The 27,616-nt window shown below is 44.0% G+C and overlaps 3 protein-coding genes across 4 annotated transcripts; 1 reads left to right on the top strand and 2 right to left on the bottom strand.

Annotated features, from left to right (window-relative positions):
• Nucleotides 1-219: 219 nt before the first annotated feature.
• On the bottom strand, nt 220-7,217 carry calm1a (calmodulin 1a). The gene is made up of 6 exons (XM_080513479.1): nt 7,126-7,217; nt 1,699-1,729; nt 1,429-1,572; nt 1,236-1,342; nt 907-1,042; nt 220-827 (listed from the first exon to the last, which is right to left on the bottom strand). Exons 1-6 carry the CDS (start codon nt 7,126-7,128, stop codon nt 799-801), a joined length of 450 nt encoding a protein of 149 aa, XP_080369605.1. The 5' UTR covers nt 7,129-7,217; the 3' UTR covers nt 220-798.
• Nucleotides 7,218-9,441: 2,224 nt separating this feature from the next.
• Nucleotides 9,442-20,994, bottom strand: nrde2 (NRDE-2, necessary for RNA interference, domain containing). 2 transcript variants are annotated; one of them, XM_080512381.1, is made up of 19 exons: nt 20,923-20,994; nt 19,588-19,693; nt 18,071-18,283; nt 17,822-17,962; nt 17,461-17,726; nt 16,856-17,076; nt 16,220-16,444; nt 15,949-16,138; nt 15,620-15,753; nt 15,199-15,319; nt 14,882-15,054; nt 14,612-14,783; nt 14,308-14,528; nt 13,717-14,209; nt 12,587-12,990; nt 12,367-12,506; nt 12,057-12,198; nt 9,993-10,064; nt 9,442-9,844 (listed from the first exon to the last, which is right to left on the bottom strand). In XM_080512381.1, the coding sequence occupies exons 1-19, from the start codon at nt 20,981-20,983 to the stop codon at nt 9,719-9,721; spliced, it is 3,621 nt and encodes a 1,206-aa protein (XP_080368507.1). In that variant the 5' UTR covers nt 20,984-20,994; the 3' UTR covers nt 9,442-9,718. The 2 variants fall into 2 exon arrangements, with proteins under 2 accessions (XP_080368507.1, XP_080368508.1); XM_080512382.1 differs by having other exon boundaries at nt 12,587-12,987.
• A 2,169-nt stretch (nt 20,995-23,163) lies between these two features.
• On the top strand, nt 23,164-27,212 carry LOC308142866 (tubulin beta-4B chain-like). Its single transcript, XM_080513465.1, has 7 exons — nt 23,164-23,288; nt 23,383-23,491; nt 24,213-24,323; nt 24,451-24,695; nt 24,782-25,449; nt 25,538-25,695; nt 25,840-27,212. Exons 1-6 carry the CDS (start codon nt 23,232-23,234, stop codon nt 25,683-25,685), a joined length of 1,338 nt encoding a protein of 445 aa, XP_080369591.1. The 5' UTR covers nt 23,164-23,231; the 3' UTR covers nt 25,686-25,695; nt 25,840-27,212.
• The last annotated feature ends 404 nt before the right edge of the window (nt 27,213-27,616 follow it).

Below are 27,616 nucleotides of genomic sequence, written 5' to 3'. Positions count from 1 at the left end.
CCCACCACCCCCCCACCCCAGCTTCCCCCTCAAAAAAGGTAAACACACAAAAGGATAAAGTGAGTATCCCGACATGCCAGAAACACAGAATCTAAAATGACTTCTTATTTATTCCTTTAAATTTTTATTTATTTTTTTTTAAAAATATCTCTATCGGCTTCATTTGCGTGAGCAAACTGCGAATGATTTACCGGTTCGCTCACAGCCGGCCCTCCCTCCCTCACCTCCCTCACCTCCTCCTCCTCCCTGTGGGTCCCAGGCCAACCTGAGGCCCAACAAACAGACCGTGTGCCTCTGGGCCCTCGGCAGTAACCCATCTAAAGCTGCATGCATGAAGAACAGGAAAGGAAAAGACAAACTTAAAACAAAACAAAAGAAGAAGAAGAAGAAAGAAAACGGACTCAGAAGAGAGAAGGCGATCGGCCAGCCCAAATAATCGTCACGATGTCAGGCAGATGGAACCAGGAAGCGATGGAGCGCTGGCCGAACCAACCGGCTGCACGGAGGCTGCTTGGTGGCTAAAACAGGCGGAGATCTGATTGGGCAGCTCGGCGCTGGGAGGGGGCGGGGCATGGCGGGGGATACAAGCCAGTACATGCAGATTCATTTAGGGTTGGGTTGGGGTGTTGGGTTTTTTTTTTCTGTTTTTGTCTTTGTTGAGCTTGTTTATATGGACAGGTTTCAGTTTTCCAACATTCAGTTTAAGTTGTCTATACAGAACAAGATTAAATGTAGATTTTTGCAATAAGAGGTAAGTGAAACATTAGACTGATTGTTTGTGTTGAGGGTGAGCCCAGTTCATTTGGCGGTCATCATCTGAACAAACTCTGTGGGAGGAGAACAGAGAGCAGTGAGTGCTGGGGGGGGGGGGGCTGACCGGAGGAAGACGGTCTGGTCTCACCGTACCTTCATAGTTGACCTGTCCGTCTCCGTCGATGTCGGCTTCTCTGATCATCTCATCTACTTCCTCATCCGTCAGCTTCTCGCCCAGGTTGGTCATCACGTGACGCAGCTCGGCTGCACTGATGTAACCATTACCGTCCTGAAGAGAGGCACAATTAGATAAGGTCTAATTGTTTTCTCAGCGCAGCACGTTTAACGACGCGACTAATAGGAATTGTTACTGCGATTCATCAATAAAGCGTTTTAGCACAACGTGATGCGACTACTCAAACGTACAAGACATTACATAGAGCAGAAAATACCAGATCTCACTGCAACATGCAGATTCCCACCTTATCGAAGACTCTGAACGCCTCCCTGATCTCCTCCTCACTGTCGGTGTCCTTCATCTTCCTCGCCATCATGGTCAGGAATTCGGGGAAGTCGATGGTCCCGTTACCTGACGAGCCAGGCCAGACAGTGATCACCACGACTCTTTATAGTCAAAGCAGGAAAGGAAAAAGCAGGAATGTTTTCACGGCCTACCGTCGGCGTCCACCTCATTGATCATGTCCTGGAGCTCCGCCTCGGTCGGGTTCTGACCCAGTGACCTCATGACCGTGCCCAGCTCCTTGGTGGTGATGGTCCCATCTCCGTCCTTATCGAACAGGGAGAAGGCCTCCTTGAACTCTGCAATCGGCACACAGAGAAAAAAAACGGGTTGGGGCGAATAATAATAATATGGGCAGCAGCCATAGACGCAAGATATTCAATGTGCATCCGAAGGAGGACGGCGACGTCACAGTTGGATCTTACCGGCAATCTGCTCTTCTGTTAGTTGGTCAGCCTAAAAAGACAAAAGAATTCAGAGTCGTGAATAACAACTCGTGTCTGAAACTTTGGAATGAGATACGACTGTAACCGAAACATCAAGCAGCAATCAAGAGACGCAACCGCCCCAAGAAGACGACGGCAAGACTGACGTAGTTACACCAGAACACTAACACACGGCTTTGACTCTACACTCTTTCCGCCCGTCGATCGCGGCGTGGAGGCACCTTTAAATCGTCAAAGTGGATGTCCGTCAGGTCGGCCACCAGTCTCACGGCCTTCGGTTCCGGTTTCTTTGCCTCCCTGCCTCCACCTCCTTTAGCGCCACCGTCCAGTCTCAACCCCCCACCTCCTTTGCGCTGCTTCAGCTCCACACCTCTTCCCCCTGCGGCTCCACCTGCTTTCATGCTCAGCCCGTCCAGCGCCCCGCGCACCATCACCAGGCCCTCGGCGAGGCACTCTGCTCGCTTGCCAATCTGCACGCCTTGCTTTTTGACCTCGGCCAGTTCGGCTTTGGTCCTCTGCAGGCAGCTCCTCAGGTCCTGCATCTCCCTGACCAGGCCGTCCATGCGGCTGGACGACGTGTCCATGAGCATCTGCAGGAAGGCGCGGTAGTTCCTCTCCTGCTGCTGGATGAGCTCCTTGTAGTAGTGCTGCTGCTCGTCCAGGAGGTCGTAGACTGTGGACAAGCTCACCAGGTCATCATCGGCGGGGTACATGGCCACTTTCTTAGGCAGCATCATGAGGGAGTGATGACAAGAGGGGCAGCAGCTGTGCCGTAAGGTGGGAGGAATGGGTGAGTGAAGAAAGTATTGACCAGACATCTATCATCCAATCCTGATCCGTAAAAAGGACGGAAGGAGACATAGACAAAGAGCAGATTTTGCCATATTTACATCATTGCGGTGAACAGTCTTTAAAGTCCGCATCAATCCAGAATTTTTGCTCCTCAGCTGGTCGGACGCATGAACGCTGACATCTGGATGATTGCGGAACTCCTCTTCCACTTCTTGGGGAGATGACAGATGTTTTCACAATCCTGGAGCAGGTGAGGGTCAGCCGGTGGGCACTGACCCGACAGTCAACACCTCGCTCTTCCATAAGCTGGATGAAAAGTTGATGGAAAGGCTCTGCTCCTTCTGCTCAGGTTTTCCTGGTTACGTGTCCATCTGTCCATCTCTCAGTGAGTCCGTCTGCCTACGTGCCCGTCTTTCTTTGCATTTTGTGCCGCTGCGAGTGTACGTGACCAGACACTGTCCTTCCCAGGCTGCATCTGACTCTGAGTGGGTGACACCTTGGAGAACCCGGCTCCCTCTGCCTCCGTGTCAGTGTGTGTGTGTGTGTGTGTGTGTGTGTGTGTGTAAGTTGAGGCACGACAGTGAGGCCACAGCCGTCTTTTCATTTCTCCAACACACACAGAGTAAAAATGCATGCATTAATGAAGTGTCCACCTCCTGCTGTAGTTCAATAGATGAAAAGGCTTCATCAGTTTGACGAGGAACTACAGTGTGTGTGTGTCTGTTCGTGCGTGCGTGCGTGCGTGTGTGTAGAAGCTGGGAGGCGAGTCCAACGTGTCAGGGAAATTGATTTAAGGCGCGGGACAGTAACAGAGTCCGGACCAGGGGGAGGTCACCGGAGTGCTTGTGTGTGTGTCGACATGCATGTGCTAATCTGTCACCTGTCATCTCACTGCTACAGTTGCAGCTCCTGGAGAGGATCAGTTGCCTGGTCATTTCACCTCCCACAGAGCATCATGGGTCACACCAAACAGACCTCTTGAGCATCGCCTCAGAGTTTCTAGCCGTCGCATGCTACTTCTTGTTGTGGCATGTAAAAAGATGGAATTGAGATCATTTTTATCTGCCTTCTTTCCGGCACTAGGATTTCCCAAAAAAAAACAACATACTCCAGCACCTGGAAATGACACCTTCTACAATTCAGCTGCGATACTAGAACAAGAAACTCCACGAAACCTCCCCAAAACTGGATGATGCCAAGTTGTAACTGAACATTTATTGCGAAGTCATACTGCTGCAAGTACGAACAGTAACGACATCCACAAGCAAATATTTTACATTTCTGAGTCGTTTCGTTTGCAAGTAAGAGGAACTTTAAGGTATGAAGTCAGGGGACATTTCAAGGTAATAAGACACGGTATGAAATTAAACCCGAATAAGAAACCGTCTACACGTCATTCAAACAAAGCCAGAGCAGAGGCCATTCCAAATAACTTTTTTTTTGTCGTAACCTCCATGACCTAAACAAAAAGTAAGCTTATACTTCAAGGTGTTTGTCGTAATAGGACATTAAAAAAAACGTGTAAAAAGCAGCTGTTGGTTAAAGTGGTGCCTTGAAAGTTAAAAATAAATTTTAAAAAAGACATCCCAACATGAAGGGAAAAGTCATAATTATTTGATGCAACTTGACTTTGTAGGAAATGATTGGAAATTAATAACAACTATAAATTAAACTCTGCTAAGAAACCAAAAGTGAAAACTTATGACAGCTTCAGACTATGAAAGTTACCCCCAATATTCACTTTCAATGAACTTGTGATTACAGCTCATCAAAAAGCAGTGTCTATTTTGTTTTCGATAGTGTTGCTGCAAGCATTCACATGATGAAACATCATTCATATTCATCATACAACTACACTACGTTGAGTCAATTATACATTGGGGGATTCTTTGTGGAAAACTTTCCACTACAATTGATAGAAAACAGGACTTTTTTTTTCCTATAGCAGTTTATTGATCTTTTTACAAAATTAAATAATAATTCTAAAGAAAATAGTGTTGCATCCTACTATGTCACCTATACTAAATATCAAATTACACAAAGTAGTCTTACATTTTTGAATGTTAAACAATGTTTTGTGGCTCCAGACAAATGTTATTTGGTGGAAAGAGAAAAATTATCTCTTTATCACAAATGCTCCAGACAACCGACCTCTGTGACCAAACACAAAACAGACAAAGGTGTTTCAGATTGTCCAGTAGCTCTGAAATCCTGTATTTCTTAGAAAGGACATGGAAATAAACACAGTTTTAATTACTGCATTCTGCAACTTAATTTATGTTCTGTTGTGTGACGTGAAATAAAAAGGCTCCAGTCAGGTTACAAACAATCCCAGGACCTCAAACTAAAGCGGACTCCTCTTACTGAGGCCTCACAAAACTGTCCTGATGAGTACAAACACCGGATGGGTCTCCTAGGGCTCATAAAAAAAACAAGGTTTACAAGTTGCACCAGTTTATAATACAGCTTACAAATGTGACCAAGTATGAGCAACCACCTTGTATAACAAATAAAGGGTTCAAAGACCAAATTAACCCTCTATCAAGTCAATATAAATCATGATAATCTACCGACGCTGCAGGTCAAGGAAACCAGTAGTACAAACACGCTGACCTTTTGCCAGCTGGAGGAGTCCTCCCTCCACAAGATAGCATCTCCATTATAAAAACCTGCGAGTGTCAGATTTGGGTCCAACGCATTACAAGCCACATGAACTGCCATGAAGACATTCAATTACACCTAGTCTGATCAAAATGACTAAAGTCCAAATGACTAGAACATTGGTCACAGGAAGTATCACGCGCCAACACCTGATCGATACATTTATATTAGCTTTGGCTTTTCTCAAAACAAGGACCTGGGAGTTTCTCCAATGACAATATGTAGAGACTGCTCAGCATTAGGAGAGCTGCTCAGATATAAAACAAGTCTGAGTGCCACAAACCACAGCAATGGTCACACTGTGATAACAAAACATTCTGCTTGAATTTACTTAAGCGGTTGGCTACAAGTTTAAGTGACACAAGTCCTGCATAATTTGTTTACAAGCTCTCTGCATAGCTAATAAAATTCCCTCAAGCAGAGAGTTTGGCTTGCGTAATCAAGCCGTGGCATCTAAGACACACACAGCCCGAAGAAAAGATCCACTATACTACATGATCCAGTTTTTCCACTTGACAACACAGTGCTGCTGTAGTATGAATGAAAGTAACTCTCTCCATGGGCTCCACGGTCTGCAGCCTCACAGCCCATGACCATAGTGTGACGCCTCCACTCCCCAAGAAGATTCCAGCAATCGTCTGTAACTGTATTATTTCACATTTGTAAGGATGATCACCAGAAGTAAGAGAGGGGGGGTTTTGCTTGGAAATGTGCAAATGGAACAGGGAAAGCTTTATTGAAACGTTTCTTCTGACTTCATAACTCAATAGTCAAAATGTGACCCGACAAAAATTACAAAGTGTAGGAGTCCACATACCTACCCATTTATTATATACAGTTTAAAGAGAATTAAGAGCAATAGTGTTGGACTAGATCATTTGATTTGTCTAATACCAAAGGTTTCTTGGTGTTAAAAGTATATTTTCCTTTTTTTTTTTCTTCTTCCTGGAATTGGTGCCACATAGACATATCCACATTGCCACCGACAAAGGGTGCGGTCTACCTGTCCGACCCCCCTGCTCCCAAACCACTGATTTATGGAATCCAGTATTTATAGAAAACATGCCACAGGTTTCTCCACTAATCACATACGTTTGCCATAGTGGTAAAGGTATTAATTGTGCTTTGTGTTCACTCGTGAGATTGCAGTGGAAGGTGGTATTAGATTGAAAGTTGATAAGTATAATCTGGCCCTCTCGTGTATGGAGATAGGCCAAAATCACAGAAACATCCGAGTACCTTTTGGCAGTGTATGTCAGTAATGTACAGCCACATTTTTTTTTTTATATAAAAACCTCACTGGCTGATCTGAATGAAAACCAAACCTTTTGTGCACGAAAAATACTTAAATTCATATTGTGATCGATCACTTCAGATTGAATAAAAAAAAATCGGATCGTGGTGGATACGGTAGCTTAAGTCGTATACAGATGTGTGGAGATGTGCGAGTACCTCACCAACACCTGCCCTTCCTATAAATCCTTGTTTGCGATTTAATTAAAAGGTGGCATTTGAGAGGAAACCAGCCAACTGTGTGTCCATCCGGCCAAAAACCGACGAAAGCGAAGATGCGGAAAAACCGACCATCGGAGCTGTAACGTTAGCTGTGATGCTAACACTGACAGCTAGCCGAAACCCGACAACTTACTACCGCGGCCACCTGTAACAAAAAGGCACTTAAGCTGGATGTGACCGAGGCTCCGGGCCGGTACTAAGCCCCGGTCATAAGCCTGTGGCTGCACGTCCAACTGCCGCGAACTGACCGCTTGACGAGACAAGCCGAGTCGACGGTTCAAACGAGCGGTCTATTCCTCCGCAATGGGGGGTTTCAACGGGGAAAGTCGATCTCCGAGGAAGCTTTAAAGCACCCCGCCTGCTTGCTCCAACAACGACCCACCATTGCTTATTTTTTGTAGAATGCTACCCGCATACGACATTTGAATGAATACTCACCATGTCTGTCCGGATCGGTTCGCTTGGTCTGCTAACGCTACAGGGAGAGAAGAAATGGACGATCGCCACTGAAGAGAGCGGGCTGGCAGGGGGCGGGTAGGGGCGAACAACCGCTGTACGAAGAAGCGTATTCCTCCGCACCGGCGGGCTCCACTGTCAGAGGCGTTAGTGCAATGTGAGCGCGTGTGACCACTGTCTGAGGTAGTCACGGAATGTTGAAATAAAACAGGCACGAAAACGGTTTTGTTTTTTTGTTTTTTTGAATACATGTGAAAGTTTTGCAATGCAAGACTGACAGATTTTTAATATGAGCACTCTTTACACTCCTGATGATGCCAGATCTGCTGCCACTAATCGTTGGTGTTGTGTCTTCTAATGAATACTTTTTTCATTGGTATTGTGGACCAAAGGTAAAATAAATATTTCAAACACTTTTGAGAAGAGAAGATCCATCAAGAAACAAAGAAAATTGTCAACTGGAGTCCAATGATTGTCATAAGTAAAGCATTGGCTAAATTGTGAAATAAACAATTGTAGTAAAGTAAAATATCTAGCTTGTTTATTTACACGTGTACATTTAACGTGTATTAAGTCTATTTACAAGTAATCACTACTTAATTAACAAATGCAAAGGGCAGGGTCCAGGTGTCAGGCCTAAACTTGAGTGGTATATTTTATTAGCTCAGTTAAGAGCCTTGACACCAAGAATGGACAATGTGCACCAACAAAAATGTCATTGTCATTTTCTCTATTGTTGAGTCTGTACAATCATGTGTGCCAACTGTGATTCAATCAAGTCAATAAAAGCTGGTTGGTCGACATCTGTTGCTGATCACCTACTGGAATCAGATGAAGGGATTCTGTAGTTCAAAAACAACAACAAAAAGGGCGGATCCACATAAATGATGACAGACAAGCTATGGTTTTGCAGTTAAAATTTGATTGAACATGCAACATTTTCATAGTTTTGAACATCCTCTGTCATAACTGTGATAGTTTGCAGGGTTGCAACTTAATGACCTGTACTGGATGGTCCAAAGGTTTAATCTGTCTATACATCCATCTGAGTGACACTGACCTGGATACAGTAGGTACAGTGAATGGGTGGATGGAAAAAAAATCCAACAGCTATGGAATTGCGTTCTAAATGCTCCTAAAGTGTGCCAGTCAAACAGCTTCCAGCCAGTGTCTACTTTGAAAGAATGTTAATTACACAATGCCAGGTAATGTCCCACGTGTCTCTTCCACTTGGTACCAATTAGAAATGCTGCCAAATTCCCTCTGCCAGTTGGCTGCCGCCAACTTTGGCTTCAAACACACCGTCAGCTGATGTTTTTGTAAAGTGAACCTGCTGCAGGTGTGGCATTCTACGACTATATATTGTAGCACATCCGAAAAGTGGTTGACTGTAGAGTGCAACTTTTAGGAAAGATAAATAATTTATACAAACTGAGAGATTTAATGCAAAGGTCACTCGCATGAGAAAACACATTGCAGAACAGCCACACAGTCTGTGGCGGACTATAATGTGTTACACCGGCTTTTATTGAGGCGGAAGGATACGGAATAAACGCCGCGACTGACAGCTCTTTGGAAATTGCGGGTTTGGGTTTGGTAGGCCGATTGTGATTGGACAGTTGAGAGCCGCAATATGCCGGACGCTGTATGGTGGCTGCTGATTGGCTCGGGCGGATCTGCAATGCGTCAAACCACGGCGCGGCAGTGGCAGCAGGGGAGCGTCTGCTCCGTGCTGTGGACAACATGTCCACTGGTACTGATTAGTGAGAGGAGGCAGGCGGAAATTTACAGGTGGTTTACAGGTGTGCTGCTGAACAACCTGTAGGGTTACCCATGAAGATAACGCACATAAATTAGGAATTGTATAAAATACAACTCAAGTATAAAAAAAAAGATCATTTTATTTTGACAAATTAAAAAAACATTTTCTTTTTTTGACAAATTCAAAAAACATTTTCTTTTTTGACAAATTAAAAAAACATTTTCTTTTTTTGACAAATTCTGCCGCAGGGCTCTCCATAGACTGAACCCCATGCTATAATTTATATGTTACATTATGAAACATAAAAAAAAAATGATTGAGTAGTAAACATTACAGGATATGCTTCCTTATTACTATCAATTCAATCACCATTTGCAGCGTAAATTTATTGATATTTTAAGGCAGTGTAAAGTTAAATGTCAAAAAAAAAATTTATGTCCAAAAAGTTTGTTTTTTTTATATAACATTGATTCTTCACAGTAAATCATTATCCCACTGTGAAATCACACCAACAAACCTCCACCATACAACACAAATTCATTTCTCATTTATTGATAATTCCAGGTACTAAAATACAGCTTTAACAGTTTTCTTTTATGCATTTCTGGAACATTACGTATAAAGGACAGCTCTTCGAACTGCAACTATTCAATACTGCAGCCTTTCAATGTGTCTGTGCTGAGTTTTGAATCCTGTTCTTGCCACCAAGTCTGCCAGTGTGTGGGTTGGCATGTTGCCAGGGAAGAAAGTTCTTGAATGAGGTGCGTGTGTGCGTGTGTGTGTGTGTGTGTGTGTGTGCGCGTGTGTGTTTGTTCAGTCTTCAAGAAGTATATCCAGCTCTTCCAAAGGCAGCCTCAGCCGGAGCTCTTTCTCTGTCATCAGGTCGACAAACTCCTGCAAATCCTCGGGGAACAGCTGCACTGCGTCCATGTACAAACCCTTGATGGCACAGCGTCCACGTGCACATTTGCATAAAGGCAAATCCACAACGACATGCAGACAAAGACAGAAAAAGAGCGTTGCAGATTTAAAGCGATGAGGAAGATGGGTACTATCCGCAGTAAGAAGACGGACTTTCATGTCTCACCTTTGTCCAGGGTATATTCTGTAAGGCCTTGTAGAAAATGCCTTTTGCTTGATGCACCTTTCCCTCCGACACCTACAAATTCACACACGGTATGCACACATTACATCCACAAAACATGTACACAAGACTTCACTGATGACGATCAATATTTGAATATCTAAAGCGGCTATGGGGGAGGATTAGTCTGGATAAGCTCCTGTCACCACTTGTTTGCTTTATCCTTAATTCCAAGTCTAGAGTAAATGTTTGTGAAACGAAAAAACAAATGACACACAAACTAATATTGCAAAACATCCCAGGCTTTTCCCATTGCTGTCAGTACACATATTGTGCAGTCAGATTTATTTCAGGAATAAAATAAGTGTAATGGTAGACGGCATAGTGCATCATTTGGCAAAAGTCAGGGATGCTCTCAGTTAATTGTCAATATTTGATTTATTTTTAATGTTTGGACTGCCCAGGAGTGATCCTATTGAAAATACCATCATAATACGGTATTAGGTAGGATAAATGTGTAAATAGTCTGTGTCTGACCTGGATCATTTTAGTGCAGCCACACATTTTGTGTCATAAACTTGTTCTAAATTAGGCAGTTTATTGAGGAATGCCTCGGCTTCTTTAGAGACTCCCATAACCCAAAGCATATTTTTCCAGGCACTGAACCTGTTGTTCTGCTTGACTGCACTCGCTGTGTACGGGAGACTGAGAAATAACGGCCGGTGCTTAGAGCTGTCCTTGAATGCCTCTTTGGTAGGCAGGCAAAACACTCCCTCCTGCTGCTCACCGAGCTGCTCACATTAACGGACACCGGAGCACGGTAGAGAACCATCCGTGGAGGAGTTTCTGTTCGTTTTGTGTAAAACCTTACAAAATGATGGCAAAACCCATTTTCATTCATATTTTGGCACAACTGTTGAGTCTATTTCTAGTCGTGATCGTAAATGGATGCAACTTCATGCCAACTTTGCAAGCAACACATCAATAAATTAGTATATCTCCATTATACTGATTATTTACTTACTACAGATAATAGTGTCAATAATAATTGTATTTGTATTGCACCTGTCAAACACATAGTGCAGCCCAAAGTGCTTTACATAAAATAAAAAAACTAATAAGTAGGATCAGAAAATAAGACATAAAAATAGGACTAAATGATAAAGGTGTAAAAAAAAAAAAAAAAAGCATAAAAGCAGTAATCAAATCAATGAAATATGTCAAGATTAAGTGAGAAGGTTATGTAAAAGCAAAAGAAACTCATGAAAAGTCATTTAAAAGCCAATAAAAGAAACTGACAATAGAAATATAACACCAAAAAATGTCTTATTCCAAATGATTAAATACTTTGCCCAAATAAATTAAGTTTGCAATTGTTCCATATAAAATTAAAGATTGATATATCAAGATTGGGTTTTTTTTCAGGTGGGGAACAACCAGAGCTGTTTTTAATTACTTAAAGTGTTCACTTCCGAAGAAGAGCTATCCATCTTTCATGAATTCTGCAGTTACTACCTATGACCTTTGAAAAAAACAAAACAAAACAATACGCATAGGATCCATTGAGCAGGGAGGTGACCTCATCTGAAAAAAAGGCTGTGTGGAGCTCCACTAAGTTAATCTTAGGATGTGACACGGCACACCCTGAATATCAACACCAAGGCACATTGCTGTGTTCAGGTAAAGTAAGAAATCAATTTTTTCCCCCTTCAAATCATATTCTCAGTCTGGTGAATAGATAGAGGATGAACTAACCAGGTTAAAGAGCTCACTGGTCACATTCTTTTTATAATTCCATTAAAATAAGCCAATAACAGCTACAAGGGATCAATAAGATCTGCTTTTCACTCTTTTTCCTCCATTAAAAACAAAACTCAGGACACCATCTTGTGGTATGAACTGGTATTACAAACCAGGGTCTCACTGGGTTATTGTTTGCTATAGACATCTTTGAGATGATGTTGTTCCCTCGTAATCTGCTGAATATTTTAAAGCATTTAAAACTGTGGGTGGCTGATGGAGATGGTCCTGGATAAGAAACAACAAGTCATGTATTTGCTGTCTCACCAGGAAGTGGATGTACATCCTCCAGAGGAGAGGACAGTGAGCCCCCATCGCTGTCGCTGTGGCATTTTCAAACAAACCGCGGATGCGGTTGCTGAGGCCGTTTTCTGGCAGGATGGACAAGGGATCATCATGGCAACCGGATCTATGAAGACCACAAATGCAAAAATGTGATCTTTTCTTAATATCTTCTGTCAATTTCAACAGATTTTTTTCTGGGTTCATCAGGTTGAACAGTCCAAGGCAAGATTATAACGATTTTGCCATTATGGGTACGAACTCCCGACTGCCCCCTCGTCGCCCGTGAACTTACCTCTGGGCCGCATCCACCAGCTGCTTCCTCTGTTGTTCAGCAACAATAGCGAAGAGGCGTGGCACCACGCTGCTGGCCTCCCTGGTTACAGACAGGAAAAACCTACGTGCGCGGCCAGCGCTATGGTAACGGTTCTCCACCTGTGACAGGTGACACGGGGGTCATTTTCAGATTGCCTCCTGCCGCCTGTGTGGTGCTTCATGAACAAACGGTCGTCTACCTGTACGTATATGCTCCAGAGAGGGGCGCTGCAGGACCATGCTGACAGGGCAGAGGTCAGCGTGTGTCTCAGGGTGGCCAGTGGAAACACCCCGATGCCGCTGTGGTGCCTCAGCAGCGCCGCCTGCTGCACCGCCAGGGCCTCGCACTCCGAGGCCAGCCTGCCGACAGAGAGCTGCGGCACGGCGGCGCGGCTGGAGTCACTGCTGGCGTGGTTTGCATCCGTCTCACTCTCGGGCTGCTTGTCGGGTGCCACTGTGCGGTAGAGTTCCTCCAAGCGGTCTCGGGCCTGGCTGTAGACGGCGTTGGCCGCGTGGATGCTCACCGTGAGGTACTGGAACAGAGCGAAGCAGCCCACCAGGCCTCTCATCCTCAGCTTCTCCCCGTGGAGGTCCTCCTGGCCTGCTGGTGAGAGGATGAGCAAGAACAACAAATGAGTAACGCATTCAAGTTAGTGTCAAAAGGTACGCAAACTATATGGAGAGCTTATAGAATGCAATCATTGTCCTCTATCCTCTTTTTTTTTTTTTTTTACAAACAGGGAATATTTAAATTTTAATTAAAATTTAAACCTTTCTCAGCCCATAACTTCAAGCTACAGTTTCTCAGTGAGCATTAGCCAATTATTGAGGTGATCAGTTCTTCACAGTAATCTAATGATTTTGGCCATTTTGATCATAACAAAGCCAATAACTTGCTGATACTGAAATGAAAAAGTGAAATATTTGGACAACCATAACAGAGTGTTGCAGTGTATTTATCCTCGATGAATGAATATGACTGCAAAATCCACTATACCTATTTTAAACACAAAACCTGCGTCTCTTTCCAAGAACTGCAGCCTTATTGATGCATTATTACAATTTTGGCTGCAGTTATTACCCTAACTATTGACAAGTTCTTACATTAATGGCTCTATTATATTTAAAATAGCTGAAAGTATTACATTATTGTTCGGTTTTACATGGATTGTTACATGTCTATGACGTAAAGGGAAACAAATGCTTCAATTTATAAAACAATATGCCGAGTATGCAGATTTTGTAGGAAACAAGCTTAAATGAGAATGTCGTTCCTTTGTGAGCAACGTGTGGCACATTTATCTCACTGACAGAAAGAGAGAATTTGGACCTTTTTTACTGGATCGTGGATTTTGCAGGTTTTGCTCCAGGGCGGTCAAGCTGGCGGTCAGAGCCTGCTCATAGGACTTTCTTGCTTTGAGGATGGAAACCGTGGAGAGAGCCTGCGACGGTGGAAGGGAGGAAGCGGTTCCTTCCGTCAGCCTGGACAGTACGCACACGGCCGGGGACGTGGTCACGTCCGCCAGTCGCCCCCCTTGCTCGGCCGCCACGTCCTCCACCTCCAGCTGGGCCCACAGGAGGCACAGCTCGCACAGCGCGGGGCTGCTCAGCCCCCCGCCTCCCCCCATCGCCGTGGCTGTGGAGAAGACTTTGCGGGCCTCGTCCAGGTTGCCCAGCAACCACTCCAGGTGGGCGTACTCCCGCCACAGCACCAGGGACGAGCGGTTGTCCGGTTCCTTGAGCAGACGCTTGGCGACGCGCTTACTGCTCTTGCCCTGAATGCGGAGACGCTTTTTGTTGCCGCTGCGCAAAGATCGCAGTACCTAATAGAGCGCACGCAAGGAACAAAATGCATCAATCTGAATTGGATTCTCGTGCAATTTCAGTTTAAAAGAATACTGACGGGTGAAACAATGCATACCTTCAGCTTCTCGTACTGGATCCAGCTGAGTGTCAGACACGATTGGTGCATGGGAGGAATCACAGGTTGGACCATACCAAATATATTGGTGACAAACTTTTCCCCTTGCTTTCCAAGCCCCATCCACTTCCGCGTGCCTTGGAGAGTAACTGTGTGGCCGACAGAGTTAACCCCAGGGTCGGGTAGGTCGTACCAAGTCAGGGGATGTCGGAGCTCATGGCCTGCGAGGCGACACAGAACCAGGTTTGTTGTTACATTTCTTAAAGGACGGCACCCGTATGTGATCATTCGTTAACCTTTTTACCTTGAGTGAGGAGGGAAAGGTTCTCTATAATCATGCCAGGCTGGCAGGGGACAGCAAAGAGCACAGGGTCCACTGGCAGACCCAGGAAAGACAAAAAGTGGAGGAGAAAACGGAGCTGGAGCTCCGGCGAAGACAGACAAATTAAGGAAGGACCGATGTCGTCAAATAGCACCTAAAGATGGGTGGGGGGGGGGCGCAGAGGTGAGGAGGTCAAACAAAGGGATGCCATCACAGAACAACAGCACTAATAACTGACAGCTGCATACGGACCTGTCTGTCAGGGTCCTCACAGTCTTCTTCCGTTTGGCCTTTCGCCTTGTCCGGCCTCCAGGGCAGCCACTGGGCGGCTTCACGAGACGACTCCACGTCCAGCCACACAGCCCATCTGGGCATGCTCCTGTCCTTCACCTCCTCCTCATCCTCCTCCTCCTCTTCCTCCTCCTCTGTGGAGATGCAAACACAAAAAAAAACCAAGCTGGCGTTTCCCGTCCCAAAAAAACCCAAAATCAATGCACATCCCATCAACTGCAGTTGAACTAATCGCGAACTGATTTGACCCTGCTTATGTGTGCATCCGTGTGTTTTACCTTCATTCGGCTGCAGCCAGCCTCCACGCTCCTGTTGGTGCATCCAGGCTTTCCAGCCTCTGGCCCCCAGCTCCCCGACTCTCGCCTCCCCGCTGTCCCAGAACGGCTCAAAGAAGTCAACCTGAAACCAAAAAATATATCAAAATTCAGAAGCCATGAAGAAACTAAAAGCAATTCCAGCTTTTCATCTATGTTTACGACTGCTTTATCTCGCTGAGAGTCTCTGGGCACTGGAGCCAATCCTAGCTGACCATGGAACGGTCATGGATTGGTTACCGTTCCATTACACAGAAAACATCAGTTTGGACACTTCTGAGGTTTCAGATTCAATCTGCAGCAAATCAGTTAAATCCAATGTAATTTTACCATAAAACAAAGGAACTTTACATGTGTGTGTGTGTGTGTCTGAGTGTGTGGGTACCTGCTGCTTGGTGGACATTTTGTGTACACTGTCAGGCTTGTAGAATGTAAAGTCAATCATGGCCTGAAACAGGGAAATGGCCTTCTCTGCGTGACCAGCCTGACGCAGGAAATGACACTGCTGGGTGAAGATATCTGTATGGGGGAAAAAAAAAAAAAAGATGACCCCAGTGTCAAATAAACAATAGTTTCTGACTCTGGCTCATACACATCATCTTGTGTATGTTGTGTGTATGACGACTGAGCATTTCCTCGACAGTCAAACTGTCTCGAGAGGCTCGACACTGGCCAGTCCTGACAGAAAGCGAGCCGAATGAAGATTTCATTTACCCAACATGTCCTCCTCGGTTCCTGGCAGAGCTGGATGAGAGACCATGCTGCCGTCTCGCACTGCACTCAGCGTGCTCAGGCACTTCCCATATGCAGAGTTGACCTTGGACACAGTGAAGTTACTGAAGTAGCTCTGTGTGAAGAGAAGATACTCCTTCCATAGGGGGGCGCTGTTTGGGTGGAGGAACACCTGGAATACAAGAAATAAACACATTGCCTTCACGAGTGCAACTGGACGTTTGGGTCTCGAGCACAAATACTGGGAACTCGCCAGTTTCTTCCATTCTTTAGCCAGAACTGCCGGCTCCCACAGCTCCTGGCAGATCCTGAGCCTCTCCAGTTGCAGAGCCACGCAGGTCGGGTTCGTGGCGATGGCACGATCCGCAATGCTGAGCTTCTTCTCCAGGACCGCTTTGTAGGAGGACTTCCGGCGTTCAACTGATTCACTGCCCTGTTGCTCCTCCTCACCCGCAAACACTGCTGCGCTCAGCTCATCCTGCAGGTGGACAGAAGACGACGACGACGGCGGTGGAGGAAGAGCACAGTCTAACTATTGGTTTTCATTGAAATGTCAGGTCGGTTCTATAAGGATGTGATAAACAAGCTGTTGTGTTTTCAGTTCTAATTTTGCTATACAAGAGTAATTCTTGCATATTTAATAATAATAATAAAAAAAATTTGATTATATGTGATTCACGACTACATTATAACACGGGCTATTTGTTCCACAGGTTATATGGTGGAAACTGGGACGAAGTCACAACTCCTCTGGGTTGCTTCTTTGAGCGAAACACGACAATACTTGCTTTTTCCGTGGTGGAAAAGAATACAAGCCATGCGATCGTGAAGCATCATAAAGCGGTGTGTTTGTGTGCGTGCGACAATAAGGCGGAGAGCTGAATGTAACCTGGTATCTTATGAACTGGAGCCACAGCTGCGTGTCTGTCGGCTGCTCTCTGAGCCGCCTGTTGAACTCCTCGGTCCTCCCGGGCAGAAGTGAGGCTCTCTCAGTGTCCGTCTGCATCTCTGGCTTCTGCTGCTCTTGCTGCCCTTTGCCCTGGAGCCAAAGGGCGGTGGAGGTGTCGTACACCCCAAGAGGATTCACGGTTGATGACTGCCCTCTGTCACCTGCATTCGAGGATTGCATTTTTTTTTTATAGGAATACAAATGAAGCACAGTTTGTCATGATGCATATTTAAAAAAAATAAATAGTTGAACATCCTTGTCATGGGTAGTAACAGAATCAATTGAAGCTTATTCTTAGTCTGTGTAATTGTAGCTTGCTTAATTGTGAAGAAATAATACATTTTCCAGAAACTCAATAAATCCGGCTTCAAAATTGAATAGAATTTTTGTGTCCCTCTTGTATTTATGCTTGAACGCCTTTACTGTGAGCCCGTTTTCCTCTCATGAGGAAACTCCAGTTTCAGTTTAAATCTATAAACAATAAAAATAAAATGCAAAACTGTCAGTGTCATTAAAAACAGCTACTTCGTTTAGAAATCACGTACCTGCAAGTGCTTTGTTGTCTGCACCAATGTCACTGAGAGGGAGGAAGGAGGTGGGGACGACGGCATCGCCGTCATCAAGACCTGCTGCTGTCACTTGAGTCGCAGGCTGACACCTCAGCAGCTGTTGGCTGAGTTTGGAAAAGTATCTGTCTGCGCTATGCTTGCTGTCCCCGCCTTTCTGTTTCTTATTCTTGTCCGACTCCTCCCAGCTGACTCCCTGAGTACGAGAGTCCAGACCCAAGCACGATCTACCTTTTCTCTTATACCTGTGTGGGACGCAGACACACACATGACAAATCAGATCTGATAAATCTATTCTGAGAAGTCACTGAGCTCGACTGTAATCAAATGTGCATCGTACCTGGTAACATCTCCTCTGTACAGAGACTTATAAGTCCAGTTTGCAGGGTCGGGTTTGCGGTCGACGCAGAACGGCTGCTCTGTGGATGACTGGAAGTCATCCAACCAACAGAAACAAGTTGCTAATGAAGCAACTTTCTGCCTGTATAGATGCACACACACACACATCGCCATAAAAAACGAAGGCTAAAATCAAGGTAGTGCTGTTGCGTATAATGTGAAAAGAAAACGAAAAAAAAAAAAAAACTACCTTTCAGCCTCTTCTTCCTTTTTTAGGTCGCTGGGGTAGATGGTGTCTGAGTCGGATCCGCTGCTGTCCGAATACCTCCCACTCTTCTTCTTGTGTTTCTTCTTCTTTTTCTTCTTCTTTTCATGTTTCTTTTTCTTCTTTCTGTGTGACACATGACCCTCTCCATCTTCCTCACTCTTCCCCACCTCTGGTGAACTCACATCTCTGCCGGCACTAAAAAGGACAAGGTCACATTAAGAGACAAGAAGACCGCACATCAACCACTGTGTCTCAAAGAAGTGCTTTCTGAACACAAACACAGAGATTCACTGTGAAGTTTGGGGGATGGTCCTTAAGGCTTTGCACATTAAATTAAAGGTATAGTAGAGGATTTTCTTCTTCCAGGTGGATCATCAAAATAACTGGTCCTCCCAATTGTCAATCATTCTGGTGATATATGACGTAAGCCCGTCGTACGTGCTCGTCCCTGCGCGCAGCTCACTCCACACGGTTCTCATCAAGCCGGTGGCCGACCCGACACATTATTCTCGGACATTTTTACACAGTTTCACCCCCTCTGGTGCAAATCTTCTTGTAAAGTGAGCTTATGTGAGGGATGCCGACTTGTGACTTGTAAACAGAGCGTGCACGAGGAGAACTGGGCTCGTGCATGTCTCTCGCACGCGTTTTAGTAGGCGCTCCGTCTCGGGAGCAGGTACAGCATTGCGCATGCGCAATTTTTTCAAACGGTGGAGAGGGCGGTTCTTTTCTAAAATTCCTGAAAATCCTCCTGTATACCTTTAAGTGGTGTAACTTAAAAATGGCTCGTATCAGCTTCATACTGACTGAGTCTGCTATTCTAACTGATTTCCTTGTATTTTATTTATGGTCTTAACTTGTTTGTTATTATTATTATCATCACCACATTTATTCTCCTATTTTTTTATTTTTTTAAGACTGCTACTTGTGTATATATGTGCAGATCTTATTCAGATGTTTTCCAACATGTTAGAAGATTATTTTTGTGATCTATGAATGACTGAATTATGAAAAGAGGTAGTTCTAAAACAATTGGTGGTGGCAAAGATTTCACGGCCGCGATTCCCTGAAAATTGTGAAAAAAAAGTGGAAAAAAAATTGTTTTCTTTTTACCACCTTATGTTCTGATATTTCAACCATGTGAATTAGGCTCTTTAATTAATCACACATTGGAGGATTGAAAGTGATAATAAGACAAACAAGTAAACAACAAATGAATGAGGAAAAAAGACACAAAAAAAATGTTAGGCTCTCTCTATGTCCCACATCTTGGTTTAAAGGAGTAATAAATCATGCACAGCTGGTTTGACATAACTTAAGATCACGTTAGTGTAAAAATCACTCTCTGTATCTGCTGCTGGACCTTCAATATTGAAAAGACACGAAGTTCTGTGCAGTAAATCAAGAAATTTATCGGCATAAAACAGCATTCACTTGAACCGATGATCCATCCCAGCAGAACATGTAATGTGTTCGCTTGAGAAACAGATGATTTGTACCTTGCTTGGCTCTTGGTCACCGTCTCATTGGTATTCTCCAAAAATCGACTGTGAAGGGACACGGCATCCGCACTTTGAAAACTCTTGTTATTCAACCAGTCAAATTCTGAAAGGAGAGCACACAGACAAAGCATTTCTTCAGTTTTAACACTATCAGGATCGAGATAAGTGTATTATTCAGAAAGGTATAGCTCCACAGAATTTGATGAAGTTCAAAGTCAGCTCGGCATGGACCAGGAGGTTTTAGAGCACTTCCCCCTTCTGTCTGCTGGGATTAGACATAGACAAGCAGGATTTTGTTTCCAGCATGACTTTACATTCAAGTGGCAAAAACATTCAGAATGCCTTTTCTAATGTGCTGTGTTGGCATGAACATAACATGTGCACTGTTGCCAATAGAAAGACGAGAGACTACACCCACAGTACAAACGAGCTAAACGCCACTATCAAAACAACCTGAGCTTCAAAACACCTCAACACATGCACACAAGCTGTAAATCAGAATTTAAATTCTTGTTCAATCCTTTTACATTGTGAAGACTAATATAAATGCAAATATAACATTTTCACTGCTTGAATGCATTTGAAACAAGTGCCGTCCATTCCTAATAGTCTTTCGGCTGCCCTCTTCAAGGCGTCTTCACATCAGATAATCTGTCTCCATTTTTTTTTCATTCATTCATTTATTTCAGGCATGTCACATTTCAAACATTCTGTGTAATCATCGACACCTTTTCCCCATATTCACCATTTCCTATATCTATGTCTCCTTCCACTAAAACCATCAATTGTCTCTGGGGACTGCTACCTAACTTCAATACACTTTGTTAAATACAGTTCTCCACTGGCCATTTTCAACTCTGTCCATCCAGGTCACCACTTATGACAACGTGGCTTTAGATTAGTGTCTCAGATTGAGCTGCAGTATCAAATGTAGCTGCAAATCATAGAAAATTTGACTTAGAATAACAGAAAACACAAAAAAAACAAAAAACATCTCATTCAGATACAGTGACCGTGAAACAAATCGTCTTTTGCGCCTGTAGCCTCATTAGTCGACCCTAAACGTTAGCTATCATTACACACACGACTATTTGCAAAGAAATAGTTTACACAGCGACACTCAACATGTCCACTAAAACACGGTATTCTGGCTTTAAAAAAAGAACAGCGTTATAAACCGATATTTAACGAGAATATCATGCCGCTGTGTCTGTCCGCTTCAACGACAGTCAGACGTCGGAGCTTCTTATAAGAACTTTTGTTTACCCTAATCTGACAGCAGAGTTAGACATACGTGTCGATAGAACATCGTATATTGTGAGGCAGGTTCACCTTTGGAGGAATCTTCAACTCTGTTAATCTCCACTTCTGAAAACGCTGGAAACAGCGCCATGATGGAGTCGCATAAACAGTCGCCTGATGATGACGTCACGCTAAAACCGGTGCGTCATTTCCTGCACGAGGGCGCTCAATTCGATTTCATTTAAGAGAATTATATTGCAATGTGTTTCTTTTTCCCGATTTCACCGTTAAACGGAAAATTGCAGTCTTTAAAAAATATCTAATATTACACATGAACATAGCACAGGTGAGGGCCATGTAATTTAAAATAGTACAATTACCATCAAGCAGAATAATGCGCGGATTACAGTGGATGACTTAAAGTCTAAAATACACAGTTATTAAGAGTCTTTGTGGCAATTAATTTTGCCCAGTATTCCTCTCCTTACTAATTTTGAAGTCGTATAGTACAGAAATCTCCATTTTCAGAGTCAAGTTTATAATGTGTTTAAGCAGCTTCAGGGTTGGGGCATCTTGCTGCAGCCAGCATTTGGTTATTGCTTTTTTACTTGCAGTCATTATTACCTTCAAGCGGTATGCATCTTTTTTATAAAGGCCTTCACAAGGTCTTCCAAGGTACATTGAGGCAAAAGAACAATCGCCAGCTATTCACAAAGCTCCTGATATTGATTTTTCTACCTCATAGACCCCTTATTTCTGGTATATCTTTTTATACAAATGTTTATATAGACCAAGTTTAATAACTTTTACTTACTTGGAAAACAATTGATCTGTCTATTGTTGCACCCCTTTGATTTGAATTATTCTTGCTCTCTCGTGGGTTTATTAAAAAATATTTTTTGACCTAATATGTTCAAGTTTGGTTATGAAGTTTGAGAAGTTGCAACAGTATGGATGCATTATAATATAATAGCAGTGGCACATTGGCATTAGGCCTAAGGGCCTGACATGTTGTCATTTTCACTCTTGTGCTTGTCCAGTCTTTGGCAAATAAGAGTTGTTTGGAAGAGGCAAAGAAGATTTGTCAGGTGCTTTTCAATCCACAATGCATCATTTTATCAAGTGTGGAATAGCTAAACTTCGCTAAATCTGATTAAGCCTCTTCAAACATCTTATGAAAGTTGGTTCACATTCTTAACCCTGTAACAAATGAGGGCTTGTACAGAAATCAGGTTTAACTTGTTGCCCAGGCAAATATGCTGAGTGAAGTGAAGCAAAGTACTGAGGAAGACAATATGTCAGAATCTGCTTAATCCGTCTCACACACTGGGTTGGATTTACACCTTTTGAAGAATATAAATAATAAGCCATCAAGAAACAGACAGAATAAAAATATGGCAACAACTTATCTCATTCGTATTTGACTGCATGGATATTTCAAAAGGACCCTGTATCGTGACCTCATCTCCCCACCCACTCCTGCTCTGAGACTGCATCCAGATGTGATACCTTGTTTGTTGAATGAAAGTATATGCATAGTAAAGGATGAAATGTCTGAGTTGTTTCTGCAATTTCATGTCTGGTGTAAACCTATCCTGTTCTTTTAGCGAACAAGCGGCTGAATTTTGATTGAATTGATCAATTTCGCAACTTCAGTTTTGATGAGTGTTTCCGGTAATGGATGTAGAAATTGCACTCATAACATGTGCAAATCACTTAATCAATCTTAGTTGTAACAGTGACGCAAACTCTTCTTAATATCGTCACACTTGAAGCTTATCACCGAAAATAAAGATACAATCTAAATTTAATCTGCAGCTGACACATTGTTGACAATGGGAATAACCTCTGAACACAAATATTTGAAATACCAGTTTATTTGATTTGTGTTTTTTTGTTTTGTTTTGTTTCAGAGGTGTTTTGTTTTCTTGTACAATGCATTTGTAACACGGGAAAGGTGCAAATTAAAATATTAAATAAAAACACATTGCAGCCCTGACAGAAACAAAGGACTTTTGTGACATGAAGTTATGTAGTTTTGATTAATTGACGTTTTACGAATAATCTTCCGTTGGAGCCAAAGGTGCGACACGCCTCTTTTGACAGTTGACCGTGGAATTCTTGTCTTTCCTGTTCAAAACCAGCGTAAAAGGCGCCGCTTTCAAGGCATTGGAGACAGCTCGCTGTCCAATCAGACGTCAAAGTGATTTTAAACCAATCAAGTGACGGGCTCAGATTTGACTGACGTGCGCTCTGTCCAATCGGATTCGCCCGCGTCTTTCCAGGGTGGGGGCGGTGCTTTCTGCGTCAGGTGAGCTCAACCAGACGGAAACTTCACAGTCAGAGAACAACTTTAACGACCTGTTCGCCCGAAGTTTTTCTTTTCCGTAAAAAAAAAAATGAGGGAGATCGTTCATCTTCAGGCCGGCCAGTGTGGCAACCAAATCGGAGCGAAGGTGAGAGTCGAGTTCGGATGAAATTTAATGATCAAAACGTGTGACAGTTGTATTTCAGACAGTGAGCGCTCATGCAAATTCTGTATTTCTCAAGTTCTGGGAGGTGATCAGTGATGAACATGGCATCGACCCCACCGGGGATTACCGTGGAGACAGTGACCTGCAGCTGGAGCGGATCAACGTCTACTACAACGAGGCCTCAGGTTCGAGTCCCTTTGCGCCACTACACACACACGATGAGGCGCGTCACTCGCGGATCCTCATCCAAAGTTTGTACAGTGCCGTCGGTTATCCGACAGGAGCGGCTTTCAAACAACATGTCCCAACATTCAGGCGGTAAATCCGAGGTATTTGACCCTTGCCGCACCTTGTTGCCGCACCTTCTTTGACGCGCCTGCAGTGGCGCAAATAAAACACTGAAATTATCCCCGAGTTTGGTTAACACAATTTAACGATATATATATATATATATATATATTAATGCTGGCAATTGAACAAAGAACTGTAATGGAATACTTTGTTTTAGTGGCTAGAACAGAAATCTACAACCTTTATGAGCAGGATAGCCGTCTCCGTCACTGTCAAACTAATCAAATGTACCTGGAGCCGCAAAACATGTTTAACCATTCAAATGAGCTGAACACAGCTCTGATCATGTGTTGTGTTATGTCACATTTACGAAGTTTCAATTACAGTTTGGGATGACATACATTTCGTGACGTTTTCAGCTATTCTTGTACTCAATTTTAGAATTTTCAGCATGTTTTTACATGATTTTAGCTGTTGCTGATCCCTGGGCTGGAACTTGTCTTTGTGTTAATTTCCATTATGTAATCAAATTTGGCAAAAGCAAGCAACATGTTTCACATGCATTGTATCAGAAAGATGTTTAATTTGCCTTTTGTGCCATGTTGTCTTCACCAGGTGGCAAGTATGTCCCCCGTGCAGTTCTGGTGGACTTGGAACCGGGCACCATGGACTCGGTGAGGTCCGGTCCCTACGGTCAGGTGTTCAGACCTGATAACTTTGTCTTTGGTGAGCAGTGTGGAAATTTGAAATTAACAGCTTTTTAAAAAAAATTTAAACAACAAATGGGATTAAGGGGGGAGGCTGAAATTATTGCACAAGATTTATTTTTTTTACATTTTTGTCCCTTGTTCAGGCCAGAGCGGTGCAGGAAACAACTGGGCTAAAGGCCACTACACAGAGGGTGCTGAGCTGGTGGACTCGGTCCTGGATGTGGTGAGAAAAGAGGCGGAAAGCTGCGACTGCCTGCAGGGCTTCCAGCTCACACACTCCCTGGGAGGAGGTACGGGCTCCGGCATGGGAACGCTGCTCATCAGCAAGATCCGGGAGGAGTATCCAGACCGCATCATGAACACGTTCAGCGTGGTGCCGTCCCCCAAGGTTCGGACGCGTCCCCGTCGTCGTGAGAGTTTGGCTGTTCGCCTGCTGTAACCCGTCTCCCCTTGTTCCCTCTCTCCCGCCTGCAGGTGTCGGACACGGTGGTGGAGCCGTACAACGCCACCCTCTCCGTCCACCAGCTGGTGGAGAACACGGACGAGACCTACTGCATCGACAACGAGGCCCTGTACGACATCTGCTTCCGCACGCTGAAGCTGACCACGCCCACCTACGGCGACCTCAACCACTTGGTGTCGGCCACCATGAGCGGGGTGACCACCTGCCTGCGCTTCCCCGGCCAGCTCAACGCCGACCTGAGGAAGCTGGCCGTCAACATGGTGCCGTTTCCCAGGCTGCACTTCTTCATGCCGGGCTTCGCACCGCTGACCAGCCGCGGCAGCCAGCAGTACAAGGCGCTGACCGTCCCCGAGCTCACCCAGCAGATGTTCGACGCGAAGAACATGATGGCGGCCTGTGACCCCCGCCATGGCCGCTACCTGACGGTGGCCGCCATCTTCAGAGGCCGCATGTCCATGAAGGAGGTGGACGAGCAGATGCTGAACGTGCAGAACAAGAACAGCAGCTACTTCGTGGAGTGGATCCCCAACAACGTCAAGACGGCCGTGTGCGACATCCCTCCACGCGGGCTGAAGATGTCTTCCACCTTCATCGGCAACAGCACGGCCATCCAAGAGCTGTTCAAGCGCATTTCGGAGCAGTTCACCGCCATGTTCCGGCGCAAGGCTTTCCTCCACTGGTCAGTCAATGAAATGACACTGATGCATTCTGATCTTGCAGGCACTTGATTAAATCTGTGACTTGCCTTCTTCCCTTCACGGCTGTAGGTACACGGGTGAAGGCATGGATGAGATGGAGTTCACGGAGGCAGAGAGCAACATGAATGACCTGGTATCCGAGTACCAGCAGTACCAGGAGGCCACAGCCGATGAAGAGGGCGAGTTTGACGAAGAGGTTGACGACGAAATGGCCTAAAGCCGTTTCTGTAAGAAAGCAATTTACGCTGCACAATCTGAAAGCAATGTCAATTACTCGGTACATCATGTGGAGAATAACTTTTAGCCCGTTTCTCTCTCAGTGATACTGATGTAGTACTTTGTGGTTTACTGTTTGACCTTCTCTTCTGCAGGTACACGGGTGAAGGCACGGATGAGACGGAGTTCACAGAGGCTGAGAGCAACATGAATGACCTGGTGTCGGAGTACCAGCAGTACCAGGAGGCCACTATCAAAGAGGAGGAGGTGAAAGAACCAGAGTTCATTTCGACATTTTCCCCTGTATACAGCAGTTTAAGCCAGACGTCATGGATCAAACGTGTCATTATATTTATTGGCAGAACAAATGACACGTAATGAGGTGGCCATAACTGAAACGATTAGGTAAAACGGTGGAGATGCGTTGAAACCAGAAATGCTACAATTGATCTGCTCAGAATTTATTTTTGTTTGCAATCAACAAAAGGTGCTCATTAACATTTGAGAAGTCCAAACATGTATAGTCTTGTTTTCTTCAGATTGTTTTAAATGTTTAATCTTGCTGCTTCGTGTCCTCTATGCCAAAGATCTTTCACAATTTCTGTTCCATTGAATGCAGGTTTATTGGCCTATGAACCTTAAAGTAATTCTGAAGAACCGATATCGGTATACTATAGTTCCACTGCCCCATTGTCACTTTCTAAAGTCTTAATTCATGCTTGTTTGTCTCCTGTCGTTGACACTGATCAACTGTCCTCAATCCTCTTGTAAAACTAACAACAGATTCATTACTTGTTCTTATCTTAAACAGTGAAATGGGATTGCATCACGAACCATATCAAATATCAATTCATATTCTATGCTGCTTTATCCACTTTGGGCCACTGAGTGGCGCCAGTCCCAGCGAAATGGGGGGGTGAAGTCATGATACAGTCTCACAAAAGTCACACATTCAATGTTTGTGGACTATGAGAATATTTATATCAAATGATAATAAATAAAAAACAAACAAACAGTATTTTGAAAGCCAATTCAAATATGCATGTTGCGTGCATCAGATGTAGAACAGCCATATCAGAGGTTTATCTTGGTCTGCTGCTTTGGGGGGGGAAAAGAAAAGTTTACTTGCTATTTGTAGAGATGCTGGAAACAACATCAGTGTTGTCATATTGCATGGTAAGAGCCTTAGAAATGCAGTAGCACTGGGCAGCCTTGGCAATAGGTGGATTATATTTTTATACATGGTCAATGAATGTATATACAGTATTAAATGTATTGAAGATGTGTGGTACAGGGTCTTAATCTGGAGGACACCTTTGTGTCTTAGCGTTGCTTTTTGTCTGCCAAAAATACTTTTTTTTTTTTTTTTCCTGAAATGATGCTGCCATTATTTTCTAGCATGTCAATGACTGGAAAATAATTTGAAAGCAAAAATCTACTTTGGACTTCCCACTGTGGGAATGTATTGACAAACACAATTAAACATGACTCTCATCCAAAAGAAAATGATATATGTGTGTGTGTTTTTTTTGTTGTACTCCCACATGTTTTTCCACTGTTATGTTGCCACATGCCAGAATGACATCAGCAGCTTCATTACTCATAATGTTGATTCACTAGATATTTGATCTTTTTAGCAAAACTTCAGGTGCACAAATCCAGATTTAACACTCCCTAAAATCGCCTTAGTCGTTTTTCACTGACAGAGTCAAAGATTTAATTGTCACGATCCGTTGAGGAATGAAAGTTATTGTCTTTGTGTACGTTCAAATAAAGTGTTGCACAACATTATCTTCTGTTTTATCTCACACACTGAACTGATGTGAACGGTGTCACTTTTGTGTTTCCTTTGCTTATAAAAGCCCCAATTACACCCATACACCAAAGTCAACTGTAATACTGATCACTGATGATACTGACAGTCTCACAGAG

The sequence above is a fragment of the Blennius ocellaris genome (genome assembly GCF_963422515.1).
Source record: "Blennius ocellaris genome assembly, chromosome: 17".
Taxonomy (NCBI): Eukaryota; Metazoa; Chordata; class Actinopteri; order Blenniiformes; family Blenniidae; genus Blennius; species Blennius ocellaris.
Note: the sequence above shows the minus strand (reverse complement) of the source record. Positions and strands in the feature narration are given on the sequence as shown.

What these genes read in the sequence shown, in the direction of transcription:
- calm1a (XM_080513479.1), bottom strand. An exon ending in AACAGAAGAGCAGATTGCCG is followed by an intron (nt 1,573 to 1,698) that starts GTAAGATCCAAC and finishes TGCCGATTGCAG; the next exon opens with AGTTCAAGGAGGCCTTCTCC. An exon ending in CAATGAGGTGGACGCCGACG is followed by an intron (nt 1,343 to 1,428) that starts GTAGGCCGTGAA and finishes CTGGCTCGTCAG; the next exon opens with GTAACGGGACCATCGACTTC.
- nrde2 (XM_080512381.1), bottom strand. Translation starts at nt 20,983, where the DNA reads ATGGCGCTGTTTCCAGCGTTTTCAGAAGTGGAGATTAACAGAGTTGAA. An exon ending in TCCAGTTCATAAGATACCAG is followed by an intron (nt 16,445 to 16,855) that starts GTTACATTCAGC and finishes GTCCACCTGCAG; the next exon opens with GATGAGCTGAGCGCAGCAGT. An exon ending in CTAAAGAATGGAAGAAACTG is followed by an intron (nt 16,139 to 16,219) that starts GCGAGTTCCCAG and finishes CTTGTATTCCAG; the next exon opens with GTGTTCCTCCACCCAAACAG.
- LOC308142866 (XM_080513465.1), top strand. Translation starts at nt 23,232, where the DNA reads ATGAGGGAGATCGTTCATCTTCAGGCCGGCCAGTGTGGCAACCAAATC. An exon ending in CTACTACAACGAGGCCTCAG is followed by an intron (nt 23,492 to 24,212) that starts GTTCGAGTCCCT and finishes TGTCTTCACCAG; the next exon opens with GTGGCAAGTATGTCCCCCGT. An exon ending in GCGTGGTGCCGTCCCCCAAG is followed by an intron (nt 24,696 to 24,781) that starts GTTCGGACGCGT and finishes TCCCGCCTGCAG; the next exon opens with GTGTCGGACACGGTGGTGGA.